This window comes from Oryzias latipes, chromosome 2 (genome assembly GCF_053564925.1).
Source record: "Oryzias latipes strain Hd-rR chromosome 2, Olatipes_Hd-rR_3.1".
Taxonomy (NCBI): Eukaryota; Metazoa; Chordata; class Actinopteri; order Beloniformes; family Adrianichthyidae; genus Oryzias; species Oryzias latipes.
In genome coordinates, this window is record NC_136238.1 from 27435516 (window position 1) to 27462299 (window position 26784).

Below are 26784 nucleotides of genomic sequence, written 5' to 3' on the forward strand. Positions count from 1 at the left end.
TACTGTAGAAATTTAGAGTTATTCATGTTTGAAATCCCAAATATTTTACATTTTGACAAAGTCTAATCGTCTTTTTCTGACAAAGATGCAATGTTTGAGACACTGTAGTTTAATATTTCGCCATAATGCAGGCCATCAGCTCCTTTTATTCTCTTCAGGACTATGTTGACTACACATACTAATATTTCCAGACACTTTTACTGTAGAAATTTAGAGTTATTCATGTTTGAAATCCAGAATATTTTACATTTTGACAAAGTCCAATCGTCTTTTTCTGACAAAGATGCAATGTTTGAGACACTGTAGTTTAATATTTCACCATAATCCAGGCCATCACCTCCTTTTATTCTCTCCAGGACTATGTTGAATACACATACTAATATTTCCAGACACTTTTACTGTAGAAATTTAGAGTTATTCATGTTTGAAATCCCAAATATTTTACATTTTGACAAAGTCTAATCGTCTTTTTCTGACAAAGATGCAATGTTTGAGACACTGTAGTTTAATATTTCGCCATAATGCAGGCCATCAGCTCCTTTTATTCTCTTCAGGACTATGTTGACTACACATACTAATATTTCCAGACACTTTTACTGTAGAAATTTTGAGTTATTCATGTTTGAAATCCAGAATATTTTACATTTTGACAAAGTCCAATCGTCTTTTTCTGACAAAGATGCAATGTTTGAGACACTGTAGTTTAATATTCCGCCATAATCCAGGCCATCAGCTCCTTTTATTCTCTTCAGGACTATGTTGACTACAGATACTAATATTTCCAGACACTTTTACTGTAGAAATTTAGAGTTATACATGTTTGAAATCCCAAATATTTTACATTTTGACAAAGTCCAATCGTCTTTTTCTGACAAAGATGCAATGTTTGAGACACTGTAGTTTAATATTTCACCATAATCCAGGCCATCAGCTCCGTTTATTCTCTCCAGGACTATGTTGAATACACATACTAATATTTCCAGACACTTTTACTGTAGAAATTTAGAGTTATTCATGTTTGAAATCCCAAATATTTTACATTTTGACAAAGTCCAATCGTCTTTTTCTGACAAAGATGCAATGTTTGAGACACTGTAGTTTAATATTCCGCCATAATCCAGGCCATCAGCTCCTTTTATTCTCTTCAGGACTATGTTGACTACAGATACTAATATTTCCAGACACTTTTACTGTAGAAATTTAGAGTTATACATGTTTGAAATCCAGAATATTTTACATTTTGACAAAGTCCAATCGTCTTTTTCTGACAAAGATGCAATGTTTGAGACACTGTAGTTTAATATTCCGCCATAATCCAGGCCATCAGCTCCTTTTATTCTCTTCAGGACTATGTTGAATACACATACTAGTATTTCCAGACACTTTTACTGTAGAAATTTTGAGTTATACATGTTTGAAATCCCAAATATTTTACATTTTGACAAAGTCCAATCGTCTTTTTCTGACAAAGATGCAATGTTTGAGACACTGTAGTTTAATATTTCGCCATAATCCAGGCCATCAGCTCCTTTTATTCTCTTCAGGACTATGTTGACTACACATACTAATATTTCCAGACACTTTTACTGTAGAAATTTAGAGTTATATATGTTTGAAATCCCAAATATTTTACATTTTGACAAAGTCCAATCGTCTTTTTCTGACAAAGATGCAATGTTTGAGACACTGTAGTTTAATATTTCACCATAATCCAGGCCATCACCTCCTTTTATTCTCTCCAGGACTATGTTGAATACACATACTAATATTTCCAGACACTTTTACTGTAGAAATTTAGAGTTATTCATGTTTGAAATCCCAAATATTTTACATTTTGACAAAGTCTAATCGTCTTTTTCTGACAAAGATGCAATGTTTGAGACACTGTAGTTTAATATTTCGCCATAATGCAGGCCATCAGCTCCTTTTATTCTCTTCAGGACTATGTTGACTACACATACTAATATTTCCAGACACTTTTACTGTAGAAATTTAGAGTTATTCATGTTTGAAATCCAGAATATTTTACATTTTGACAAAGTCCAATCGTCTTTTTCTGACAAAGATGCAATGTTTGAGACACTGTAGTTTAATATTCCGCCATAATCCAGGCCATCAGCTCCTTTTATTCTCTTCAGGACTATGTTGACTACAGATACTAATATTTCCAGACACTTTTACTGTAGAAATTTAGAGTTATACATGTTTGAAATCCCAAATATTTTACATTTTGACAAAGTCCAATCGTCTTTTTCTGACAAAGATGCAATGTTTGAGACACTGTAGTTTAATATTTCACCATAATCCAGGCCATCAGCTCCGTTTATTCTCTCCAGGACTATGTTGAATACACATACTAATATTTCCAGACACTTTTACTGTAGAAATTTAGAGTTATTCATGTTTGAAATCCCAAATATTTTACATTTTGACAAAGTCCAATCGTCTTTTTCTGACAAAGATGCAATGTTTGAGACACTGTAGTTTAATATTCCGCCATAATCCAGGCCATCAGCTCCTTTTATTCTCTTCAGGACTATGTTGACTACAGATACTAATATTTCCAGACACTTTTACTGTAGAAATTTAGAGTTATACATGTTTGAAATCCAGAATATTTTACATTTTGACAAAGTCCAATCGTCTTTTTCTGACAAAGATGCAATGTTTGAGACACTGTAGTTTAATATTCCGCCATAATCCAGGCCATCAGCTCCTTTTATTCTCTTCAGGACTATGTTGAATACACATACTAGTATTTCCAGACACTTTTACTGTAGAAATTTTGAGTTATACATGTTTGAAATCCCAAATATTTTACATTTTGACAAAGTCCAATCGTCTTTTTCTGACAAAGATGCAATGTTTGAGACACTGTAGTTTAATATTTCGCCATAATGCAGGCCATCAGCTCCTTTTATTCTCTTCAGGACTATGTTGACTACACATACTAATATTTCCAGACACTTTTACTGTAGAAATTTTGAGTTATTCATGTTTGAAATCCAGAATATTTTACATTTTGACAAAGTCCAATCGTCTTTTTCTGACAAAGATGCAATGTTTGAGACACTGTAGTTTAATATTCCGCCATAATCCAGGCCATCAGCTCCTTTTATTCTCTTCAGGACTATGTTGACTACAGATACTAATATTTCCAGACACTTTTACTGTAGAAATTTAGAGTTATACATGTTTGAAATCCCAAATATTTTACATTTTGACAAAGTCCAATCGTCTTTTTCTGACAAAGATGCAATGTTTGAGACACTGTAGTTTAATATTTCACCATAATCCAGGCCATCAGCTCCGTTTATTCTCTCCAGGACTATGTTGAATACACATACTAATATTTCCAGACACTTTTACTGTAGAAATTTAGAGTTATTCATGTTTGAAATCCCAAATATTTTACATTTTGACAAAGTCCAATCGTCTTTTTCTGACAAAGATGCAATGTTTGAGACACTGTAGTTTAATATTCCGCCATAATCCAGGCCATCAGCTCCTTTTATTCTCTTCAGGACTATGTTGACTACAGATACTAATATTTCCAGACACTTTTACTGTAGAAATTTAGAGTTATACATGTTTGAAATCCAGAATATTTTACATTTTGACAAAGTCCAATCGTCTTTTTCTGACAAAGATGCAATGTTTGAGACACTGTAGTTTAATATTCCGCCATAATCCAGGCCATCAGCTCCTTTTATTCTCTTCAGGACTATGTTGAATACACATACTAGTATTTCCAGACACTTTTACTGTAGAAATTTTGAGTTATACATGTTTGAAATCCCAAATATTTTACATTTTGACAAAGTCCAATCGTCTTTTTCTGACAAAGATGCAATGTTTGAGACACTGTAGTTTAATATTTCGCCATAATCCAGGCCATCAGCTCCTTTTATTCTCTTCAGGACTATGTTGACTACACATACTAATATTTCCAGACACTTTTACTGTAGAAATTTAGAGTTATATATGTTTGAAATCCCAAATATTTTACATTTTGACAAAGTCCAATCGTCTTTTTCTGACAAAGATGCAATGTTTGAGACACTGTAGTTTAATATTTCACCATAATCCAGGCCATCACCTCCTTTTATTCTCTCCAGGACTATGTTGAATACACATACTAATATTTCCAGACACTTTTACTGTAGAAATTTAGAGTTATTCATGTTTGAAATCCCAAATATTTTACATTTTGACAAAGTCTAATCGTCTTTTTCTGACAAAGATGCAATGTTTGAGACACTGTAGTTTAATATTTCGCCATAATGCAGGCCATCAGCTCCTTTTATTCTCTTCAGGACTATGTTGACTACACATACTAATATTTCCAGACACTTTTACTGTAGAAATTTTGAGTTATTCATGTTTGAAATCCAGAATATTTTACATTTTGACAAAGTCCAATCGTCTTTTTCTGACAAAGATGCAATGTTTGAGACACTGTAGTTTAATATTCCGCCATAATCCAGGCCATCAGCTCCTTTTATTCTCTTCAGGACTATGTTGACTACAGATACTAATATTTCCAGACACTTTTACTGTAGAAATTTAGAGTTATACATGTTTGAAATCCCAAATATTTTACATTTTGACAAAGTCCAATCGTCTTTTTCTGACAAAGATGCAATGTTTGAGACACTGTAGTTTAATATTTCACCATAATCCAGGCCATCAGCTCCGTTTATTCTCTCCAGGACTATGTTGAATACACATACTAATATTTCCAGACACTTTTACTGTAGAAATTTAGAGTTATTCATGTTTGAAATCCCAAATATTTTACATTTTGACAAAGTCCAATCGTCTTTTTCTGACAAAGATGCAATGTTTGAGACACTGTAGTTTAATATTCCGCCATAATCCAGGCCATCAGCTCCTTTTATTCTCTTCAGGACTATGTTGACTACAGATACTAATATTTCCAGACACTTTTACTGTAGAAATTTAGAGTTATACATGTTTGAAATCCAGAATATTTTACATTTTGACAAAGTCCAATCGTCTTTTTCTGACAAAGATGCAATGTTTGAGACACTGTAGTTTAATATTCCGCCATAATCCAGGCCATCAGCTCCTTTTATTCTCTTCAGGACTATGTTGAATACACATACTAGTATTTCCAGACACTTTTACTGTAGAAATTTTGAGTTATACATGTTTGAAATCCCAAATATTTTACATTTTGACAAAGTCCAATCGTCTTTTTCTGACAAAGATGCAATGTTTGAGACACTGTAGTTTAATATTTCGCCATAATGCAGGCCATCAGCTCCTTTTATTCTCTTCAGGACTATGTTGACTACACATACTAATATTTCCAGACACTTTTACTGTAGAAATTTTGAGTTATTCATGTTTGAAATCCAGAATATTTTACATTTTGACAAAGTCCAATCGTCTTTTTCTGACAAAGATGCAATGTTTGAGACACTGTAGTTTAATATTCCGCCATAATCCAGGCCATCAGCTCCTTTTATTCTCTTCAGGACTATGTTGACTACAGATACTAATATTTCCAGACACTTTTACTGTAGAAATTTAGAGTAATACATGTTTGAAATCCCAAATATTTTACATTTTGACAAAGTCCAATCGTCTTTTTCTGACAAAGATGCAATGTTTGAGACACTGTAGTTTAATATTTCACCATAATCCAGGCCATCAGCTCCGTTTATTCTCTCCAGGACTATGTTGAATACACATACTAATATTTCCAGACACTTTTACTGTAGAAATTTAGAGTTATTCATGTTTGAAATCCCAAATATTTTACATTTTGACAAAGTCCAATCGTCTTTTTCTGACAAAGATGCAATGTTTGAGACACTGTAGTTTAATATTCCGCCATAATCCAGGCCATCAGCTCCTTTTATTCTCTTCAGGACTATGTTGACTACAGATACTAATATTTCCAGACACTTTTACTGTAGAAATTTAGAGTTATACATGTTTGAAATCCAGAATATTTTACATTTTGACAAAGTCCAATCGTCTTTTTCTGACAAAGATGCAATGTTTGAGACACTGTAGTTTAATATTCCGCCATAATCCAGGCCATCAGCTCCTTTTATTCTCTTCAGGACTATGTTGAATACACATACTAGTATTTCCAGACACTTTTACTGTAGAAATTTTGAGTTATACATGTTTGAAATCCCAAATATTTTACATTTTGACAAAGTCCAATCGTCTTTTTCTGACAAAGATGCAATGTTTGAGACACTGTAGTTTAATATTTCGCCATAATCCAGGCCATCAGCTCCTTTTATTCTCTTCAGGACTATGTTGACTACACATACTAATATTTCCAGACACTTTTACTGTAGAAATTTAGAGTTATATATGTTTGAAATCCCAAATATTTTACATTTTGACAAAGTCCAATCGTCTTTTTCTGACAAAGATGCAATGTTTGAGACACTGTAGTTTAATATTTCACCATAATCCAGGCCATCACCTCCTTTTATTCTCTCCAGGACTATGTTGAATACACATACTAATATTTCCAGACACTTTTACTGTAGAAATTTAGAGTTATTCATGTTTGAAATCCCAAATATTTTACATTTTGACAAAGTCTAATCGTCTTTTTCTGACAAAGATGCAATGTTTGAGACACTGTAGTTTAATATTTCGCCATAATGCAGGCCATCAGCTCCTTTTATTCTCTTCAGGACTATGTTGACTACACATACTAATATTTCCAGACACTTTTACTGTAGAAATTTTGAGTTATTCATGTTTGAAATCCAGAATATTTTACATTTTGACAAAGTCCAATCGTCTTTTTCTGACAAAGATGCAATGTTTGAGACACTGTAGTTTAATATTCCGCCATAATCCAGGCCATCAGCTCCTTTTATTCTCTTCAGGACTATGTTGACTACAGATACTAATATTTCCAGACACTTTTACTGTAGAAATTTAGAGTTATACATGTTTGAAATCCCAAATATTTTACATTTTGACAAAGTCCAATCGTCTTTTTCTGACAAAGATGCAATGTTTGAGACACTGTAGTTTAATATTTCACCATAATCCAGGCCATCAGCTCCGTTTATTCTCTCCAGGACTATGTTGAATACACATACTAATATTTCCAGACACTTTTACTGTAGAAATTTAGAGTTATTCATGTTTGAAATCCCAAATATTTTACATTTTGACAAAGTCCAATCGTCTTTTTCTGACAAAGATGCAATGTTTGAGACACTGTAGTTTAATATTCCGCCATAATCCAGGCCATCAGCTCCTTTTATTCTCTTCAGGACTATGTTGACTACAGATACTAATATTTCCAGACACTTTTACTGTAGAAATTTAGAGTTATACATGTTTGAAATCCAGAATATTTTACATTTTGACAAAGTCCAATCGTCTTTTTCTGACAAAGATGCAATGTTTGAGACACTGTAGTTTAATATTCCGCCATAATCCAGGCCATCAGCTCCTTTTATTCTCTTCAGGACTATGTTGAATACACATACTAGTATTTCCAGACACTTTTACTGTAGAAATTTTGAGTTATACATGTTTGAAATCCCAAATATTTTACATTTTGACAAAGTCCAATCGTCTTTTTCTGACAAAGATGCAATGTTTGAGACACTGTAGTTTAATATTTCACCATAATCCAGGCCATCAGCTCCTTTTATTCTCTTCAGGACTATGTTGACTACACATACTAATATTTCCAGACACTTTTACTGTAGAAATTTAGTTATTCATGTTTAAAATCCCAAATATTTTACATTTTAACAAAGTCCAATCGTCTTTTTCTTACAAAGATGCAATGTTTGAGACACTGTAGTTTAAAATGTTGCCATAATCCAGGCCATCAACTCCATTTATTCTCTTCAGGACTATGTTGACTACACATACTAATATTTCCAGACACTTTTACTGTAGAAATTTAGAGTTATATATGTTTGAAATCCCAAATATTTTACATTTTGACAAAGTCCAATCGTCTTTTTCTGACAAAGATGCAATGTTTGAGACACTGTAGTTTAATATTTCACCATAATCCAGGCCATCACCTCCTTTTATTCTCTCCAGGACTATGTTGAATACACATACTAATATTTCCAGACACTTTTACTGTAGAAATTTAGAGTTATTCATGTTTGAAATCCCAAATATTTTACATTTTGACAAAGTCTAATCGTCTTTTTCTGACAAAGATGCAATGTTTGAGACACTGTAGTTTAATATTTCGCCATAATGCAGGCCATCAGCTCCTTTTATTCTCTTCAGGACTATGTTGACTACACATACTAATATTTCCAGACACTTTTACTGTAGAAATTTTGAGTTATTCATGTTTGAAATCCAGAATATTTTACATTTTGACAAAGTCCAATCGTCTTTTTCTGACAAAGATGCAATGTTTGAGACACTGTAGTTTAATATTCCGCCATAATCCAGGCCATCAGCTCCTTTTATTCTCTTCAGGACTATGTTGACTACAGATACTAATATTTCCAGACACTTTTACTGTAGAAATTTAGAGTTATACATGTTTGAAATCCCAAATATTTTACATTTTGACAAAGTCCAATCGTCTTTTTCTGACAAAGATGCAATGTTTGAGACACTGTAGTTTAATATTTCACCATAATCCAGGCCATCAGCTCCGTTTATTCTCTCCAGGACTATGTTGAATACACATACTAATATTTCCAGACACTTTTACTGTAGAAATTTAGAGTTATTCATGTTTGAAATCCCAAATATTTTACATTTTGACAAAGTCCAATCGTCTTTTTCTGACAAAGATGCAATGTTTGAGACACTGTAGTTTAATATTCCGCCATAATCCAGGCCATCAGCTCCTTTTATTCTCTTCAGGACTATGTTGACTACAGATACTAATATTTCCAGACACTTTTACTGTAGAAATTTAGAGTTATACATGTTTGAAATCCAGAATATTTTACATTTTGACAAAGTCCAATCGTCTTTTTCTGACAAAGATGCAATGTTTGAGACACTGTAGTTTAATATTCCGCCATAATCCAGGCCATCAGCTCCTTTTATTCTCTTCAGGACTATGTTGAATACACATACTAGTATTTCCAGACACTTTTACTGTAGAAATTTTGAGTTATACATGTTTGAAATCCCAAATATTTTACATTTTGACAAAGTCCAATCGTCTTTTTCTGACAAAGATGCAATGTTTGAGACACTGTAGTTTAATATTCCGCCATAATCCAGGCCATCAGCTCCTTTTATTCTCTTCAGGACTATGTTGAATACACATACTAGTATTTCCAGACACTTTTACTGTAGAAATTTTGAGTTATACATGTTTGAAATCCCAAATATTTTACATTTTGACAAAGTCCAATCGTCTTTTTCTGACAAAGATGCAATGTTTGAGACACTGTAGTTTAATATTTCACCATAATCCAGGCCATCAGCTCCGTTTATTCTCTCCAGGACTATGTTGAATACACATACTAATATTTCCAGACACTTTTACTGTAGAAATTTAGAGTTATTCATGTTTGAAATCCCAAATATTTTACATTTTGACAAAGTCCAATCGTCTTTTTCTGACAAAGATGCAATGTTTGAGACACTGTAGTTTAATATTCCGCCATAATCCAGGCCATCAGCTCCTTTTATTCTCTTCAGGACTATGTTGACTACAGATACTAATATTTCCAGACACTTTTACTGTAGAAATTTAGAGTTATACATGTTTGAAATCCAGAATATTTTACATTTTGACAAAGTCCAATCGTCTTTTTCTGACAAAGATGCAATGTTTGAGACACTGTAGTTTAATATTCCGCCATAATCCAGGCCATCAGCTCCTTTTATTCTCTTCAGGACTATGTTGAATACACATACTAGTATTTCCAGACACTTTTACTGTAGAAATTTTGAGTTATACATGTTTGAAATCCCAAATATTTTACATTTTGACAAAGTCCAATCGTCTTTTTCTGACAAAGATGCAATGTTTGAGACACTGTAGTTTAATATTTCGCCATAATCCAGGCCATCAGCTCCTTTTATTCTCTTCAGGACTATGTTGACTACACATACTAATATTTCCAGACACTTTTACTGTAGAAATTTAGAGTTATATATGTTTGAAATCCCAAATATTTTACATTTTGACAAAGTCCAATCGTCTTTTTCTGACAAAGATGCAATGTTTGAGACACTGTAGTTTAATATTTCACCATAATCCAGGCCATCACCTCCTTTTATTCTCTCCAGGACTATGTTGAATACACATACTAATATTTCCAGACACTTTTACTGTAGAAATTTAGAGTTATTCATGTTTGAAATCCCAAATATTTTACATTTTGACAAAGTCTAATCGTCTTTTTCTGACAAAGATGCAATGTTTGAGACACTGTAGTTTAATATTTCGCCATAATGCAGGCCATCAGCTCCTTTTATTCTCTTCAGGACTATGTTGACTACACATACTAATATTTCCAGACACTTTTACTGTAGAAATTTTGAGTTATTCATGTTTGAAATCCAGAATATTTTACATTTTGACAAAGTCCAATCGTCTTTTTCTGACAAAGATGCAATGTTTGAGACACTGTAGTTTAATATTCCGCCATAATCCAGGCCATCAGCTCCTTTTATTCTCTTCAGGACTATGTTGACTACAGATACTAATATTTCCAGACACTTTTACTGTAGAAATTTAGAGTTATACATGTTTGAAATCCCAAATATTTTACATTTTGACAAAGTCCAATCGTCTTTTTCTGACAAAGATGCAATGTTTGAGACACTGTAGTTTAATATTTCACCATAATCCAGGCCATCAGCTCCGTTTATTCTCTCCAGGACTATGTTGAATACACATACTAATATTTCCAGACACTTTTACTGTAGAAATTTAGAGTTATTCATGTTTGAAATCCCAAATATTTTACATTTTGACAAAGTCCAATCGTCTTTTTCTGACAAAGATGCAATGTTTGAGACACTGTAGTTTAATATTCCGCCATAATCCAGGCCATCAGCTCCTTTTATTCTCTTCAGGACTATGTTGACTACAGATACTAATATTTCCAGACACTTTTACTGTAGAAATTTAGAGTTATACATGTTTGAAATCCAGAATATTTTACATTTTGACAAAGTCCAATCGTCTTTTTCTGACAAAGATGCAATGTTTGAGACACTGTAGTTTAATATTCCGCCATAATCCAGGCCATCAGCTCCTTTTATTCTCTTCAGGACTATGTTGAATACACATACTAGTATTTCCAGACACTTTTACTGTAGAAATTTTGAGTTATACATGTTTGAAATCCCAAATATTTTACATTTTGACAAAGTCCAATCGTCTTTTTCTGACAAAGATGCAATGTTTGAGACACTGTAGTTTAATATTTCACCATAATCCAGGCCATCAGCTCCTTTTATTCTCTTCAGGACTATGTTGACTACACATACTAATATTTCCAGACACTTTTACTGTAGAAATTTAGTTATTCATGTTTAAAATCCCAAATATTTTACATTTTAACAAAGTCCAATCGTCTTTTTCTTACAAAGATGCAATGTTTGAGACACTGTAGTTTAAAATGTTGCCATAATCCAGGCCATCAGCTCCATTTATTCTCTTCAGGACTATGTTGACTACACATACTAATATTTCCAGACACTTTTACTGTAGAAATTTAGAGTTATATATGTTTGAAATCCCAAATATTTTACATTTTGACAAAGTCCAATCGTCTTTTTCTGACAAAGATGCAATGTTTGAGACACTGTAGTTTAATATTTCACCATAATCCAGGCCATCACCTCCTTTTATTCTCTCCAGGACTATGTTGAATACACATACTAATATTTCCAGACACTTTTACTGTAGAAATTTAGAGTTATTCATGTTTGAAATCCCAAATATTTTACATTTTGACAAAGTCTAATCGTCTTTTTCTGACAAAGATGCAATGTTTGAGACACTGTAGTTTAATATTTCGCCATAATGCAGGCCATCAGCTCCTTTTATTCTCTTCAGGACTATGTTGACTACACATACTAATATTTCCAGACACTTTTACTGTAGAAATTTTGAGTTATTCATGTTTGAAATCCAGAATATTTTACATTTTGACAAAGTCCAATCGTCTTTTTCTGACAAAGATGCAATGTTTGAGACACTGTAGTTTAATATTCCGCCATAATCCAGGCCATCAGCTCCTTTTATTCTCTTCAGGACTATGTTGACTACAGATACTAATATTTCCAGACACTTTTACTGTAGAAATTTAGAGTTATACATGTTTGAAATCCCAAATATTTTACATTTTGACAAAGTCCAATCGTCTTTTTCTGACAAAGATGCAATGTTTGAGACACTGTAGTTTAATATTTCACCATAATCCAGGCCATCAGCTCCGTTTATTCTCTCCAGGACTATGTTGAATACACATACTAATATTTCCAGACACTTTTACTGTAGAAATTTAGAGTTATTCATGTTTGAAATCCCAAATATTTTACATTTTGACAAAGTCCAATCGTCTTTTTCTGACAAAGATGCAATGTTTGAGACACTGTAGTTTAATATTCCGCCATAATCCAGGCCATCAGCTCCTTTTATTCTCTTCAGGACTATGTTGACTACAGATACTAATATTTCCAGACACTTTTACTGTAGAAATTTAGAGTTATACATGTTTGAAATCCAGAATATTTTACATTTTGACAAAGTCCAATCGTCTTTTTCTGACAAAGATGCAATGTTTGAGACACTGTAGTTTAATATTCCGCCATAATCCAGGCCATCAGCTCCTTTTATTCTCTTCAGGACTATGTTGACTACAGATACTAATATTTCCAGACACTTTTACTGTAGAAATTTAGAGTTATACATGTTTGAAATCCAGAATATTTTACATTTTGACAAAGTCCAATCGTCTTTTTCTGACAAAGATGCAATGTTTGAGACACTGTAGTTTAATATTCCGCCATAATCCAGGCCATCAGCTCCTTTTATTCTCTTCAGGACTATGTTGAATACACATACTAGTATTTCCAGACACTTTTACTGTAGAAATTTTGAGTTATACATGTTTGAAATCCCAAATATTTTACATTTTGACAAAGTCCAATCGTCTTTTTCTGACAAAGATGCAATGTTTGAGACACTGTAGTTTAATATTTCACCATAATCCAGGCCATCAGCTCCTTTTATTCTCTTCAGGACTATGTTGACTACACATACTAATATTTCCAGACACTTTTACTGTAGAAATTTAGTTATTCATGTTTAAAATCCCAAATATTTTACATTTTAACAAAGTCCAATCGTCTTTTTCTTACAAAGATGCAATGTTTGAGACACTGTAGTTTAATATTCCGCCATAATCCAGGCCATCAGCTCCATTTATTCTCTTCAGGACTATGTTGACTACACATACTAATATTTTCAGACACTTTTACTGTAGAAATTTAGAGTTATTCATGTTTGAAATCCCAAATATTTTACATTTTGACAAAGTCCAATCGTCTTTTTCTGACAAAGATGCAATGTTTGAGACACTGTAGTTTAATATTTCACCATAATCCAGGCCATCAGCTCCGTTTATTCTCTCCAGGACTATGTTGAATACACATACTAATATTTCCAGACACTTTTACTGTAGAAATTTAGAGTTATTCATGTTTGAAATCCCAAATATTTTACATTTTGACAAAGTCCAATCGTCTTTTTCTGACAAAGATGCAATGTTTGAGACACTGTAGTTTAATATTCCGCCATAATCCAGGCCATCAGCTCCTTTTATTCTCTTCAGGACTATGTTGACTACACATACTAATATTTCCAGACACTTTTACTGTAGAAATTTAGAGTTATACATGTTTGAAATCCAGAATATTTTACATTTTGACAAAGTCCAATCGTCTTTTTCTGACAAAAATGCAATGTTTGAGACACTGTAGTTTAATATTTCACCATAGTCCAGGCCATCAGCTCCTTTTATTCTCTTCAGGACTATGTTGACTACACATACTAATATTTCCAGACACTTTTACTGTAGAAATTTAGTTATTCATGTTTAAAATCCCAAATATTTTACATTTTAACAAAGTCCAATCGTCTTTTTCTTACAAAGATGCAATGTTTGAGACACTGTAGTTTAATATTCCGCCATAATCCAGGCCATCAGCTCCATTTATTCTCTTCAGGACTATGTTGACTACACATACTAATATTTTCAGACACTTTTACTGTAGAAATTTAGAGTTATTCATGTTTGAAATCCCAAATATTTTACATTTTAACAAAGTCCAATCGTCTTTTTCTGACAAAGATGCAATGTTTGAGACACTGTAGTTTAATATTTCGCCATAATCCAGGCCATCAGCTCCTTTTATTCTCTTCAGGACTATGTTGACTACAGATACTAATATTTTCAGACACTTTTACTGTAGAAATTTAGAGTTATATATGTTTGAAATCCCAAATATTTTACATTTTGACAAAGTCCAATCGTCTTTTTCTGACAAAGATGCAATGTTTGAGACACTGTAGTTTAATATTTCGCCATAATCCAGGCCATCAGCTCCTTTTATTCTCTTCAGGACTATGTTGACTACAGATACTAATATTTCCAGACACTTTTACTGTAGAAATTTAGAGTTATACATGTTTGAAATCCCAAATATTTTACATTTTGACAAAGTCCAATCGTCTTTTTCTGACAAAGATGCAATGTTTGAGACACTGTAGTTTAATATTCCGCCATAATCCAGGCCATCAGCTCCTTTTATTCTCTTCAGGACTATGTTGACTACAGATACTAATATTTCCAGACACTTTTACTGTAGAAATTTAGAGTTATACATGTTTGAAATCCCAAATATTTTACATTTTGACAAAGTCCAATCGTCTTTTTCTGACAAAGATGCAATGTTTGAGACACTGTAGTTTAATATTTCACCATAATCCAGGCCATCAGCTCCGTTTATTCTCTCCAGGACTATGTTGACTACACATACTAATATTTCCAGACACTTTTACTGTAGAAATTTAGAGTTATTCATGTTTGAAATCCCAAATATTTTACATTTTGACAAAGTCCAATCGTCTTTTTCTGACAAAGATGCAATGTTTGAGACACTGTAGTTTAATATTCCGCCATAATCCAGGCCATCAGCTCCTTTTATTCTCTTCAGGACTATGTTGACTACACATACTAATATTTCCAGACACTTTTACTGTAGAAATTTAGAGTTATACATGTTTGAAATCCAGAATATTTTACATTTTGACAAAGTCCAATCGTCTTTTTCTGACAAAGATGCAATGTTTGAGACACTGTAGTTTAATATTTCACCATAGTCCAGGCCATCAGCTCCTTTTATTCTCTTCAGGACTATGTTGACTACACATACTAATATTTCCAGACACTTTTACTGTAGAAATTTAGTTATTCATGTTTAAAATCCCAAATATTTTACATTTTAACAAAGTCCAATCGTCTTTTTCTTACAAAGATGCAATGTTTGAGACACTTTAGTTTAATATTTCACCATAATCCAGGCCATCAGCTCCTTTTATTATCTTCAGGACTATGTTGACTACACATACTAATATTTCCAGACACTTTTACTGTAGAAATTTAGAGTTATTCATGTTTGAAATCCCAAATATTTTACATTTTGACAAAGTCCAATCGTCTTTTTCTGACAAAGATGCAATGTTTGAGACACTGTAGTTTAATATTCCGCCATAATCCAGGCCATCAGCTCCTTTTATTCTCTTCAGGACTATGTTGAATACACATACTAATATTTCCAGACACTTTTACTGTAGAAATTTAGTTATTCATGTTTGAAATCCCAAATATTTTACATTTTAATAAAGTCCAATCGTCTTTTTTCCAATTTTCTACAGTAAAAGTGTCTGAAAATGACTGATTAGGTAGTAGACATGTTCCTTAAGGGAACTAAAGTAGTTGTTGTCCTGGATTATGGGTAAATTCTGAACTACAGTGTGGCAAACATGGCATCTGTCAGAAAAAGACGATTTAAATTTTTGATAACATAAAATATTTGTGTTTTCAAACATGAATGATTCCAATTTTCTACAGTAAAAGTGTCTGAAAATGACAGATTAAGTAGTAGACATGTTCCTGAAGGGAACTAAAGTAGTTGGTGTGCTGGATTAGGGGTAGATCTTTAACTACAGTGTGTCAAAACTGGCATCTCTGTCAGAAAAAGACGATTTACACTTTTGATAACATAAAATATTTGTTTTCAAACATGAATTATTCCAATTTTCTACAGTAAGTGTCTGTGTCTAAAGTGTCTAAAGTGTCTGAAAATGACAGACTAGGTAGTAGACATGTTCTTGAAGGGAACTAAAGTAGTAACTGTCATGGATTATGGGTAAATTCTGAATTACAGTGTTCCAAAAATGGCATCTTTGTCAGAAAAAGATGCTCAGCACTTGTGAAAATGTAAAATATGTTGGATTTCAAACATGGATAACTCAAAATTTCTACAGTAAAAGTGTCTGGAAATATTAGTATGTGTAGTCAACATAGTCCTGAAGAGAATAAGAGGAGCTGATGGCCTGGATTATGGCGAAATATTAAACTACAGTGTCTCAAACATTGCATCTTTGTCAGAAAAAGACGATTGGACTTTGTCAAAATGTAAAATATTTGGGATTTTAAACATGAATAACTAAATTTCTACAGTAAAAGTGTCTGGAAATATCAGTATGTGTAGTCAACATAGTCCTGAAGAGAATAAGAGGAGCTGATGGCCTGGATTATGGCGAAATATTAAACTACAGTGTCTCAAACATTGCATCTTTGTCAGAAAAAGACGATTGGACTTTGTCAAAATGTAAAATATTTGGGATTTCAAACATGGATAACTCAAAATTTCTACAGTAAAAATGTCTGGAAATATCAGTATGTGTAGTCAACATAGTCCTGAAGAGAATAAAAGGAGCTGATGGCCTGGATTATGGCGAAATATTAAACTACAGTGTCTCAAACATTGCATCATCGTCAGAAAAAGACGATTGGACTGTCAAAATGTAAAATAATTTGGATTTCAAACATGAATAACTCAAAATTTCTACAGTAAAAGTGTCTGGAAATATTAGTATGTGTATTCAACATAGTCCTGAAGAGAAAAAAAGGAGCTGATGGCCTGCATTATGGCGAAATATTAAACTACAGTGTCTCAAACATTGCATCTTTGTCAGAAAAAGACGCTCAGCACTTGTGAAATTTTAAAATATTTTGGATTTCAAACATGGATAACTCAAAATTTCTACAGTAAAAGTGTCTGAAAATATCAGTATGTGTAGTCAACATAGTCCTAAAGAGAATAAGAGGAGCTGATGGCCTGGATTATGGCGAAATAATAAACTACAGTGTCTCAAACATTGCATCTTTGTCAGAAAAAGACGCTCAGCACTTGTGAAATTTTAAAATATTCTGGATTTCAAACATGGATAACTCAAAATTTCTACAGTAAAAGTGTCTGAAAATATCAGTATCTGTAGTCAACATAGTCCTAAAGAGAATAAGAGGAGCTGATGGCCTGGATTATAGCGAAATATTAAACTACAGTGTCTCAAACATTGCATCTTTGTCAGAAAAAGACGATTGGACTTTGTCAAAATGTAAAATATTCTGGATTTCAAACATGAATAACTCAAAATTTCTACAGTAAAAGTGTCTGGAAATATTAGTATGTGTAGTCAACATAGTCCTGAAGAGAATAAGAGGAGCTGATGGCCTGGATTATGGCGAAATATTAAACTACAGTGTCTCAAACATAGCATCTTTGTCAGAAAAAGACGATTGGACTTTGTCAAAATGTAAAATATTTTGGATTTCAAACATGAATAACTCAGAATTTCTACAGTAAAAGTGTCTGGAAATATCATTATGTGTAGTCAACATAGTCCTGAAGAGAATAAATGGAGCTGATGGCCTGGATTATGGCAACATTTTAAACTACAGTGTCTCAAACATTGCATCTCTCTCATAAGATGCTATGTTGTGACAAATCTCAAACAGTATTGACATTTAGATCAAGTCTCCTTTTTTATATTATAAAGTGTCTGTACTGATTCTGATAAATATTTTACATCGTAACATGTCCATGTGAAAACTTAAATTATATTTACTATTAACATAAATGAATGGGCTATATGGTTGGGAGTATACTTATTAACACCCAATTTATTCTTAGCCTTTTATTTTAAAAAATTATTTTATTATTTGATAAGAGTAGCTAGTGTATTTTTTCTCTAAACATTCATTTGACTTTTCACTGTTCTAAAATTCCTTTGAAAACTGGACTTTAGCCGTTGTTGCTCTGTTACCGTAAAGCTGAGAATGCGAGAGCAGTGAAAATTCAGGAGCGGCTCATTTGACACCGCAGTTCCGAATGACGGCTGGCTTGACCGCAGCCTCGTTTTAGCGGTGAAACTAAAACAGCAGAACCATTGGAGCTATAATCCAGCCACAGTTTGGATCCAGACAGCAGCTCAGACGAGGAAAACAAAGACGTTCATGGATCTATTTGTCTGCAGCAGTGAACGTACCAACCACGTGGAGTTGAAGCTGCGGGTTCCAGCTGCTATCCAGCAGTCTGCGCTGACGACAGAGCTCCTCCTCGTTCTGGACGATGGTTCCTTCAGCAGCAGAAAGTTGTTCTCTGACAGAACCTTCCTGAGGTTCTGAAGACATGGTTCCTGCTCCGATCTTCAGCTCCAACTCCCACAAACACCGCCGTCCTCTTCACTGCAGCTCCGATCGATCATCTGCTAGTCTCACAATCACAGAAAAAAGGTCCAAACAGAAATTTTTCTCCTGTTTGGAGATTTTCCTGAAAGTTCCTGTGATCCTGCAGGAGTCAGTTCTGCTCAGCCTGCAGAGCAAACAGAAAAGACTCTGGAAGCTTCCACATGTGAAACTTCAAGACAAAGAATCCAAACAACAACATCTGATTGGTTGACTTTTGGAGGGAAAGCTGCAACAGTCTTCTGTGATTGGTTCAGCCGTCCCTGCCCCCACTAGTCCACTGCACAGGGGGCAACATTCCATGGGGGGTTGGTAATCTCCTCCTTCTATTGTTTCTGCCCCACTGGCTCTTTCAAAATAAAGGCTTGTTGTAGCAGAAACCTGAATGGAACATCAGAATGGACTCAAACTGCTGCTGGTTTCAAAGCCTCCTTCTCAACTTCCAGCTGAACTGTCCCGTTATGTTTTATTCTTTCTGCTTTTTTGATTCTTTCTGCACCATGAGTGAGAGGGAGGGAGAAGATGATGAGTTTATTTAGCAGCCCTACTGCCAGAAAGTGATTTGTCAAAGATGGAGAAATGGTCAATGAATCCATGATGCAAATCTAAATTGGTCCTTTCATTTTATTGTTATAAAAATATCTGCAGGCTCAAACTTAGACATATGAGAGCTCAAGAAGTACAATTAATTAAAATGGAAAAACATTGAATTGAATTGGAGTAAAATTACATTTAGTTAGATAAATGTGTAAATTTGAGTTGTAAAAAATATTAAGTTGGATAGACGTAAGACATTAGATTGAATAAATTTAACTCATTACTTGTAACCAATTGAAGTAATTCATTTAAGTTGGATAAATTATATACATATGCGTCACAATAAAAATAAAAATGAGATAAAAACTCGTGTGTTTGCTTTGTTCTTTTTCTCCAAGCAGAGTCTAAAAGTCTCAGCAGGAAAATGACAGCAGAGGATCCAAGATTTATTATTTTTTCCTGACTTTTTGTCTTTAAAAATCACAGTTATTTCGTCATTTTTTTATTATTTTTTTATAAATAGTGTTATTTATTTTATTAAAATGATCATGAATTAATAAAACTTTATTATAGGGCTTTACAATAAAAAGATAAAAGCAGTTTAAAGTTTTAAAGAAAAAGACTTAATGTGGACTTACAAAAAAAAGTTTGGTGACTCCATCCTAGCATCCATGGCTACGTTCACACTGCAGGGCTTAATGCTCAATTCAGAATTTTTGAAAAAATTCAATTTTTTTGCAAGGCCGTTCTTATTTCCAATAAAATGCGAACATTTGTGATCTCCTGTGTGAACGTGAAGTGATCCAGAAGTGACCCGCAGTAGTCAACTCAACGGTGAACGACGTCACTCTTCTTTGTGGAAGTAGCTAACGTTAATGTGGGCCTGAGGGAATTTATTTGGTTGGCTCGGTTGGTAAGGTTAGCGGCTACCACGCAGGAATCCATTACCATTACCATATCAATTGAGCAATGAACATCACCCAGTGAGGGTCCTTAGGCAAGGCCCTTAGCGCTACTGCCTCCCGAGCGCAGTTAGGCTGCAGCTCACCGCTCCCCCAGGGGATGGGTCAAATGCGGAGAAGAATTTCCCCATTGTGGGATCAATAAAGTACCAATTATTGTTATTATTATTATTTGTCTTTGGTGGATGCACACAAAAAGGCAGGAGACGGAGGTACCAAGGTTAAAATGATTTGATTACAAAACGTTCAAACGCATTAAAAATGGACCAGTTTAAAAGACAGATTCAGTCTGAGGACCAGAAGAGTAAAGGGAGGTGGAGACTCCCAGAAAACCAAAATAAAATGTCACCCCACTCACGTGATGCAGACCGGGGGAAAGCCCCCACCTAGAACACAGGACAGACCCCTGAGTCCTCAGCACTGAGGGGGGAGGGGAGGGGAGGGGGGGGGGGGGGGGAACAAAGGTGAATTACACAATAAAAGCACAACTCTAAAAGAATTGTATAAAATTCTTAAAATGACAATAAAAGAAACTCTTGTGAGAGTAAGTCTGCCCGCAGGGGGCTGCTGAATGAAGTTTTTGTTCTGGTGGGGGTGAGGGAGGATTCAGGCGTGACGCCCCGTTTAGTCCTCCATTGCTCAGGCTCAAAGGCAGCTGAGGAACACCTGGACCCGGCAGAACCCTGATCCGAGTCCACAGGGATTCTGGACACGAGCAGTGACAGTTCCTTAAAATGTTTCTAAAAATTCAGTCTAGAAAAAGCAGCAGCTGTTCGGTGGGCAGGAGCGTCAGAAAGTCCCTGACAGACTGTTCGTCACCTGGGAGGCTCAAATGCAGAATCTGTATTTTGGCTCAAGAATCTGTGCCTGAAGTTCTGATCCGGAGCTGTGAGGCTAAATGGAGGTGTGCGACAGGGGGGTGGAGCTGTGAGTCGATGGGGGGGGGGGGGGTCCCTTTGTTTCAGTTGGAGGAAGGGCAGAGTGGACTGCTTGGTGCTGAGAGACTTACAAACACCACAATCACTGCTGGATGATAAATACATTTACTCTTTATTTTCTGTCAATAAATCATATTTATCAATAAATCCTTGATTCTGAATGATGGATCTAAAGTTGAAAAGAAGTCAAAGTGCTGACTCAGCACAGATCAAAGGAGACACAGATGATTTCCTGGAATGAAGAAAACATCAAACATCATGATGTGATCTGGAACTGAGCTGTTCTTCAGAAGATCCTCCCAAACATGGAAACTGTTGCTGCAACACGTGAAGGTTTGGTTCTGTTGCTAGGTAGATCTGATGGATCAGAACCAGACTTCTGTCAGCTGGAACTGGGGCTTCTTCCAGACCATGTGACCTCATGGACAAGGCGTCTGAGTCCGGATCAGAAGATTGAGGGTTCAAGTCCCTTCATGGTTGGATTTAGATAATGTTCTTTTCCAGAGAACTTGGCATTTAGCAGTCAGGGGGAGAGAGGAACTTTCTGACAGGAAACATAGTCAATTATCTGACATCCAGGATTCATTTCTTTCTTTGTTGTCCTTTCAGACTCACTGGAATCCAGCTGCTATGGTAGAGTGTCCTTGTTGAAGCTTCATGTCTTGTTTGTCTCTTTCATGTTGGTTGATCTCTATGGTTTTCTCTGTGTGGTCAGAAGGTGACGATAAAGGAAACATCCAGTTTCTGCACACGTTACTTTTAGGCTAATGCTAAGTAAACAGAGAAAACATCTCTGATCTGATTGGACCAAAGCATGTTAGTGAAGTCCACAGTGGTTCCTGCTGTGAAGATCGGTTTCTCTGTTTGTGGATGAAGAGAACAAACGTAGCAGTTCAGCTGTTCCTGAAGTTCCAACATCAGGTTCATAGAGACCAGCATAGACCAGATCTGTGTTCCTCCAGGTTCAGGGCTGGGGTCGTATAGAGGTCAGGACTCTGCGTTGTGGCCGCAGGAACCCCGGTTCAAATCCAGGTCACAGCAATATGTTCAGACCAGGGGCCTGTTTCAGAAAGGAGGTTAAGTGTAAACTCTGAGTGCATTAACCCTGAAATCAGGGAAACCCTGGGTTTTCCGTTTCAGAATGGGAGGTTTGTTAAACCAGAGTAAACAGAGTAAGTCAAACCCGTTTCTGAAAGAGAGGTAACTTCTACTCGGAGTCAGTATCCATGGTTACTTATGCTGTGAAACTAACCTGGTCGGGAGCAGGTTTTATTCTCCAAACTCAAAGTTTCTGCCGGTCCCCTCCCCTTTTTAAAGACGAAGCGGTATTTTTTCGCTTTAACCTTCATTGCCCAAATTTCCGTCACACAGAGACGGTCTAAGTGACAAGAATGGCTTGTCCTTTTTTGGAGGACCCAATAGACGAGGAGGCTGCATTCATTCATAGAAAATTATATTCACCTTGTACGAGGATTTTGAGAAGACTCCATTTTTTTTTCATTTTTAGCTGCTGCCATGTTCTTTTAATTCCTGCAGGATTGCATCTACATGAAAATGAAATCAGGGACATTGAATTAGATTAATGTAACAATTACTTTTTGGAAACACAATTTTCTAGCACTGCTTACTTTCTTAATCCCATATAAACCTATACCACTTGATCAATACAAGGGTAGTGTTGCAGTGTGTGTGTGCTGAGCGGGGTGCGATCCACGAGAGAGAAGGGGAGGGGCGAGTGCAGGTGCAGATGGGGGGGGGGGGGGTGAGCACGGAGCAGAGGTGTGTGCGTGGTATATATTGTGTGTTCGGGGGACGGAGCACTTAGTTAAATAAAGAGAAGGTGTCATTCCCAGAATAACTGTTTTGGAGTCATTCTTAATCCGCTCTGGAGGTTGAGGGTTTCCAACGGGAAGTGAACCCCGAAGGAGAATTCCCGAAATCACGGTCGGAAAGACGAGAGAAAAGAAAGGAGAAGTCTTCGCGCAGCGAAAGGTTCAACATTAAACAAAAGTTCACTTTTAAAAACACAATTGCATGTATTAATATTAAACTGACCAACGTTTGCAAGAGGGGAAGGTTAACAAAAAAGTCCTCTAAACATTACCGACGTTAAATGCATTTTTCCCCCCAGATTGGTTCTGTACACTATGCAGCATTTCATGCATTTACACCAGGAATAACACTTCAAAAGTACACCAAAATATAGCCATTTTTTATTTCACTCCTTACGCTATTTAAAAAGTTATTACAGCCAATATTTTATAACAATGATTTAAATGCAAACTTAGGCATTAACTTGAGCAGCTATGTTTTCCCACGCTAACTGTCTCTGTTTTGCAGATGCAGCGGTGTTGCCTTTCTTCAGGAATATGTGCTCATATTCACTGTAACTCTGCAGCAGCACGTCAAGTTCAGCTGGCGAAAAATACGCAGACCTCTTTTTTTCACGGTTGCCATGGTGACTCGTGATATCTGTGCTCCATTGATAATGGCTTCTTATAGTCGCGGTGCTCACGCTCACCTCCGAATCAGTCCACTCAGAGTTGATTGATCTAACTCGGATCAGCTTCTCTGAAACTGAAAACTCAGAGTTGTTAATCTCCCGATTGACCAACTCAGAGTTCAAGTTCAACCTCAGAGTTGGTTGAACCTCCTTTATGAAACAGGCCCCAGGAGTCTCACTGATGCAGACTGATTGATAGAATGACTCATGAGGTCATTTGAGTTCATCTGCTGCTGATTACCTGGATCAGGTGTGTTTAGCCAATGAGGAGCTTTAATGGTAGGTTAGATCAGGGGTGGGCAATTATTTTAACTCGGGGGGGCCACATGGGATTCTAAAATTTAATAGATGTCCACATGTCAATCAAAATCACCAATGATTGAAATCTTATTATCCCTGATTTGAAGTGATTGAATGGATTGAAGTTTTTGCAGGATTTTTACTGTTGGTGTTGCACAAAATTAGGAAAATGCCAAATATTTTTGGAGTAATCCCAGTGATGAGTTCTATGGTTACGTTTTTAATGTTTTATAAGAGCTAAAAGTGAAAATATCTCCAGGCTTTGTTTTGCAGCATGATCATATTTGGAAAATTTTGATATTATATATTATTTAAGGTTTAACTTGATTTATTCTGGATTAATATTCCTGTCTGTTTTTAAATCATTTTCAGTTTAGTTTTAAAAGTTGTAAAAGTTTAGTTTTAGTATCTTCAGTAAATGTTTCTTGATGTTTGGCCCAAAACCTAAAGCGTTTTTTGGATTTAGGCCCCCTGTGTGACAGAGTTTGACACCCATGTAGTTTATAAAATTCATGATTTTTTTGTGTGTAAAATGGACAAATAAAGATAGAGAACACAAAAGGAATGTCATCAAATGTCTGTGTGCAGGGGGAGGGGTGTTACTCGCCCTGGGAGTAAGTTAGTGTAGAACCACCACTGAGTGACAGACGGGTCCCCAAAAAGAAAAGCATGAAGCTCAAAGGGCTTCTCTGTTTCTTTGATGAAGGTCACATACCTATGTGGTGTAGCTGCAGTTGTGGTTTCCAGATGACATCCAGCAGTCTGCGCTGACGACAGAGCTCCTGCTCGTACTGGACGATGGTTCCTTCACAGAGTCTGCAGATTTCTTCAGCAGCAGCAGCTAGTCGCTGACAGAATGAACAGTTTATGTCCAGATCTTTTTTAAACTTAATAAAGAAATGTTTCACTGGATGAAATTTATGAAAGATTTTGAAAGAAATTTCTCTGATTTTATTGGTGATGAAATACTTTTGGGGCAGGGACCAAACCTTTTCCCACTGAATTCTACATCCAAAACTGTTCCAGTATGAGATCACATACGGTTTTGTGGCAATCTCATTTTGAAACAGAGAACGCATTTGATTTGATTATTTCTGCTAGTTGAAAAACATATTTTCCACACCACAATTCTGTTAATTTGGGAGGAAAACATTGAGGATTTGAAGGAGAACTACTACACAGAAGTCTAACACCATTGGGATTCTCCAGTAACCAATGCAAACTCTGCAGGTGAGACATCTAGACTATAGGTGGACAGAAACTCAACGGATGACATCAGGTTACCATGTGGATCCATCAGCTGTGCCACAAGAGAAATGTTCTTTTCAAACCAATTTTCAAGAAAAATACTCTTGTTTTTGTATAGAATATCTACATTATTCCAAATATAGTAGCGATGAGGAGAAAAACTATGCTTGTAGATCAAAGTCCATGTTAATAAAACCTGCTTATGAAAATTAAACAGTTTTAAAGGAATTTTCTCTATTTTGAAATCACATCATAAAAGAAATGGCAGACCAGCAAACTGATCAAATACATATGGGGCGGCAGTGGCTCAGGCGGTTGAGCAGGTTGTCCAATGATCAAAGGGTCGGCGGTTCAATCCCCACTCCCCCAAGCCAACTGTCGTTGTGTCCTTGGGCAAGACACTTCACCCTCCTTGCCTCCAGCAGCCTCCATAGTGGCTCCACTATGAATGCGCATGAATGTCCCGGTGATGGTCAGAGGGGCAGTAGGCGCAAACTGGCAGCCACACCTCTGTCAGTCTGCCCCAGAGCAGCTGTGGCTACAACCGTAGTTTACCATCACCAAGAATGAATGAGGAGTGAATGAATAATGGACACAATGTAAGTGCTTTGAGTGACTTGAAAATAAGTTTTTTAACAATTTAATTTTGAGGACATTGTTTAGAGTGGATAAAATCAAGAAAGTCAAGTCTTTCGTTTTTAGATGAATTGGGATTTTGGTTTATGGAGCAAGCAGGTACTTCCTGTTCGGGGGGCGGGGCCAAGCTGTCCAGGTGTCTCTACAGTCAAAGGTTAGATTAGGAGTCTGCAACCTTCAACCTTAAAGGAGCCATTCTGGTTTGTTTGTCTCTGACCAAACCCAGTAGGAGCAGCAAAGCAGAAAAACAGCAGACTGCTTTCTATTTCTGTTGATGTTACAATGAGGATTTGGATCCATATGTGGTTTTTAATAATAAAACATTAAAATGTAAAGAGAAAACAGCATTTTTTCTAACTATTAAACTGATTTTTACATTTAACAAAAGGATGATATGAGTTCCTTTCAAAATAAAACACAGTTCAACATACAGTCATCCTGATGCAGCAAATGTTCTCTGAGAAAAAATGTCAACAAGACAAAAATGACATTTTCTATCAGTAGAGCTTTAAGTCTACTGTGGTGAACCGTCATCCTTTTTCCTACTTCCTGCTGCTGTTAAGCTGGATAGAAACAGGACTTCATTGTTTCAGGATCCAATCAAAATTCTATCAAGTTTCAGTACAAATCAAGATTTTTCTGTCTTTCCTTCTCATTTTAGTGGCAGAAATATCTCTTCATAGTTCCAGAGTCTGTCTTAAATTAAATAACGTCTAACTGTTTCTGCTAAAACTCAACATTTGTTGATAACATGAAGAACTTTGGACTTTGTCTCTTTCATGATCTTTGACTGACAGCTAAACCAATAAATGTTTCTGAGTTGCAGTAAAGTCTTCAGTGAAATCCCAGACTGTCCTGGACTC

At 35.4% G+C, this 26784-nt stretch overlaps 2 protein-coding genes across 4 annotated transcripts in view; one reads left to right on the forward strand and one right to left on the reverse strand.

Moving 5' to 3' along the window:
- Positions 1–26784, forward strand: part of LOC144987221 (uncharacterized) — a 223153-nt gene that overhangs the window by 58492 nt on the left and 137877 nt on the right. The window lies entirely within an intron of this gene.
- The window catches only part of LOC144986855 (uncharacterized), a 265622-nt gene that overhangs the window by 19210 nt on the left and 219628 nt on the right, over positions 1–26784 (reverse strand). The window contains exon 1 of one of the 2 annotated variants that reach the window (XM_078935331.1): positions 18599–20705. The exons of the other annotated variant lie outside the window; for it this stretch is intronic. Coding sequence (XP_078791457.1) covers positions 18599–18743 — 145 coding nt within the window. The 5' untranslated portion in view covers positions 18744–20705. Of the gene's footprint in view, positions 1–18598; positions 20706–26784 lie in introns of those variants that run through there. 2 annotated transcript variants of the gene reach the window in all.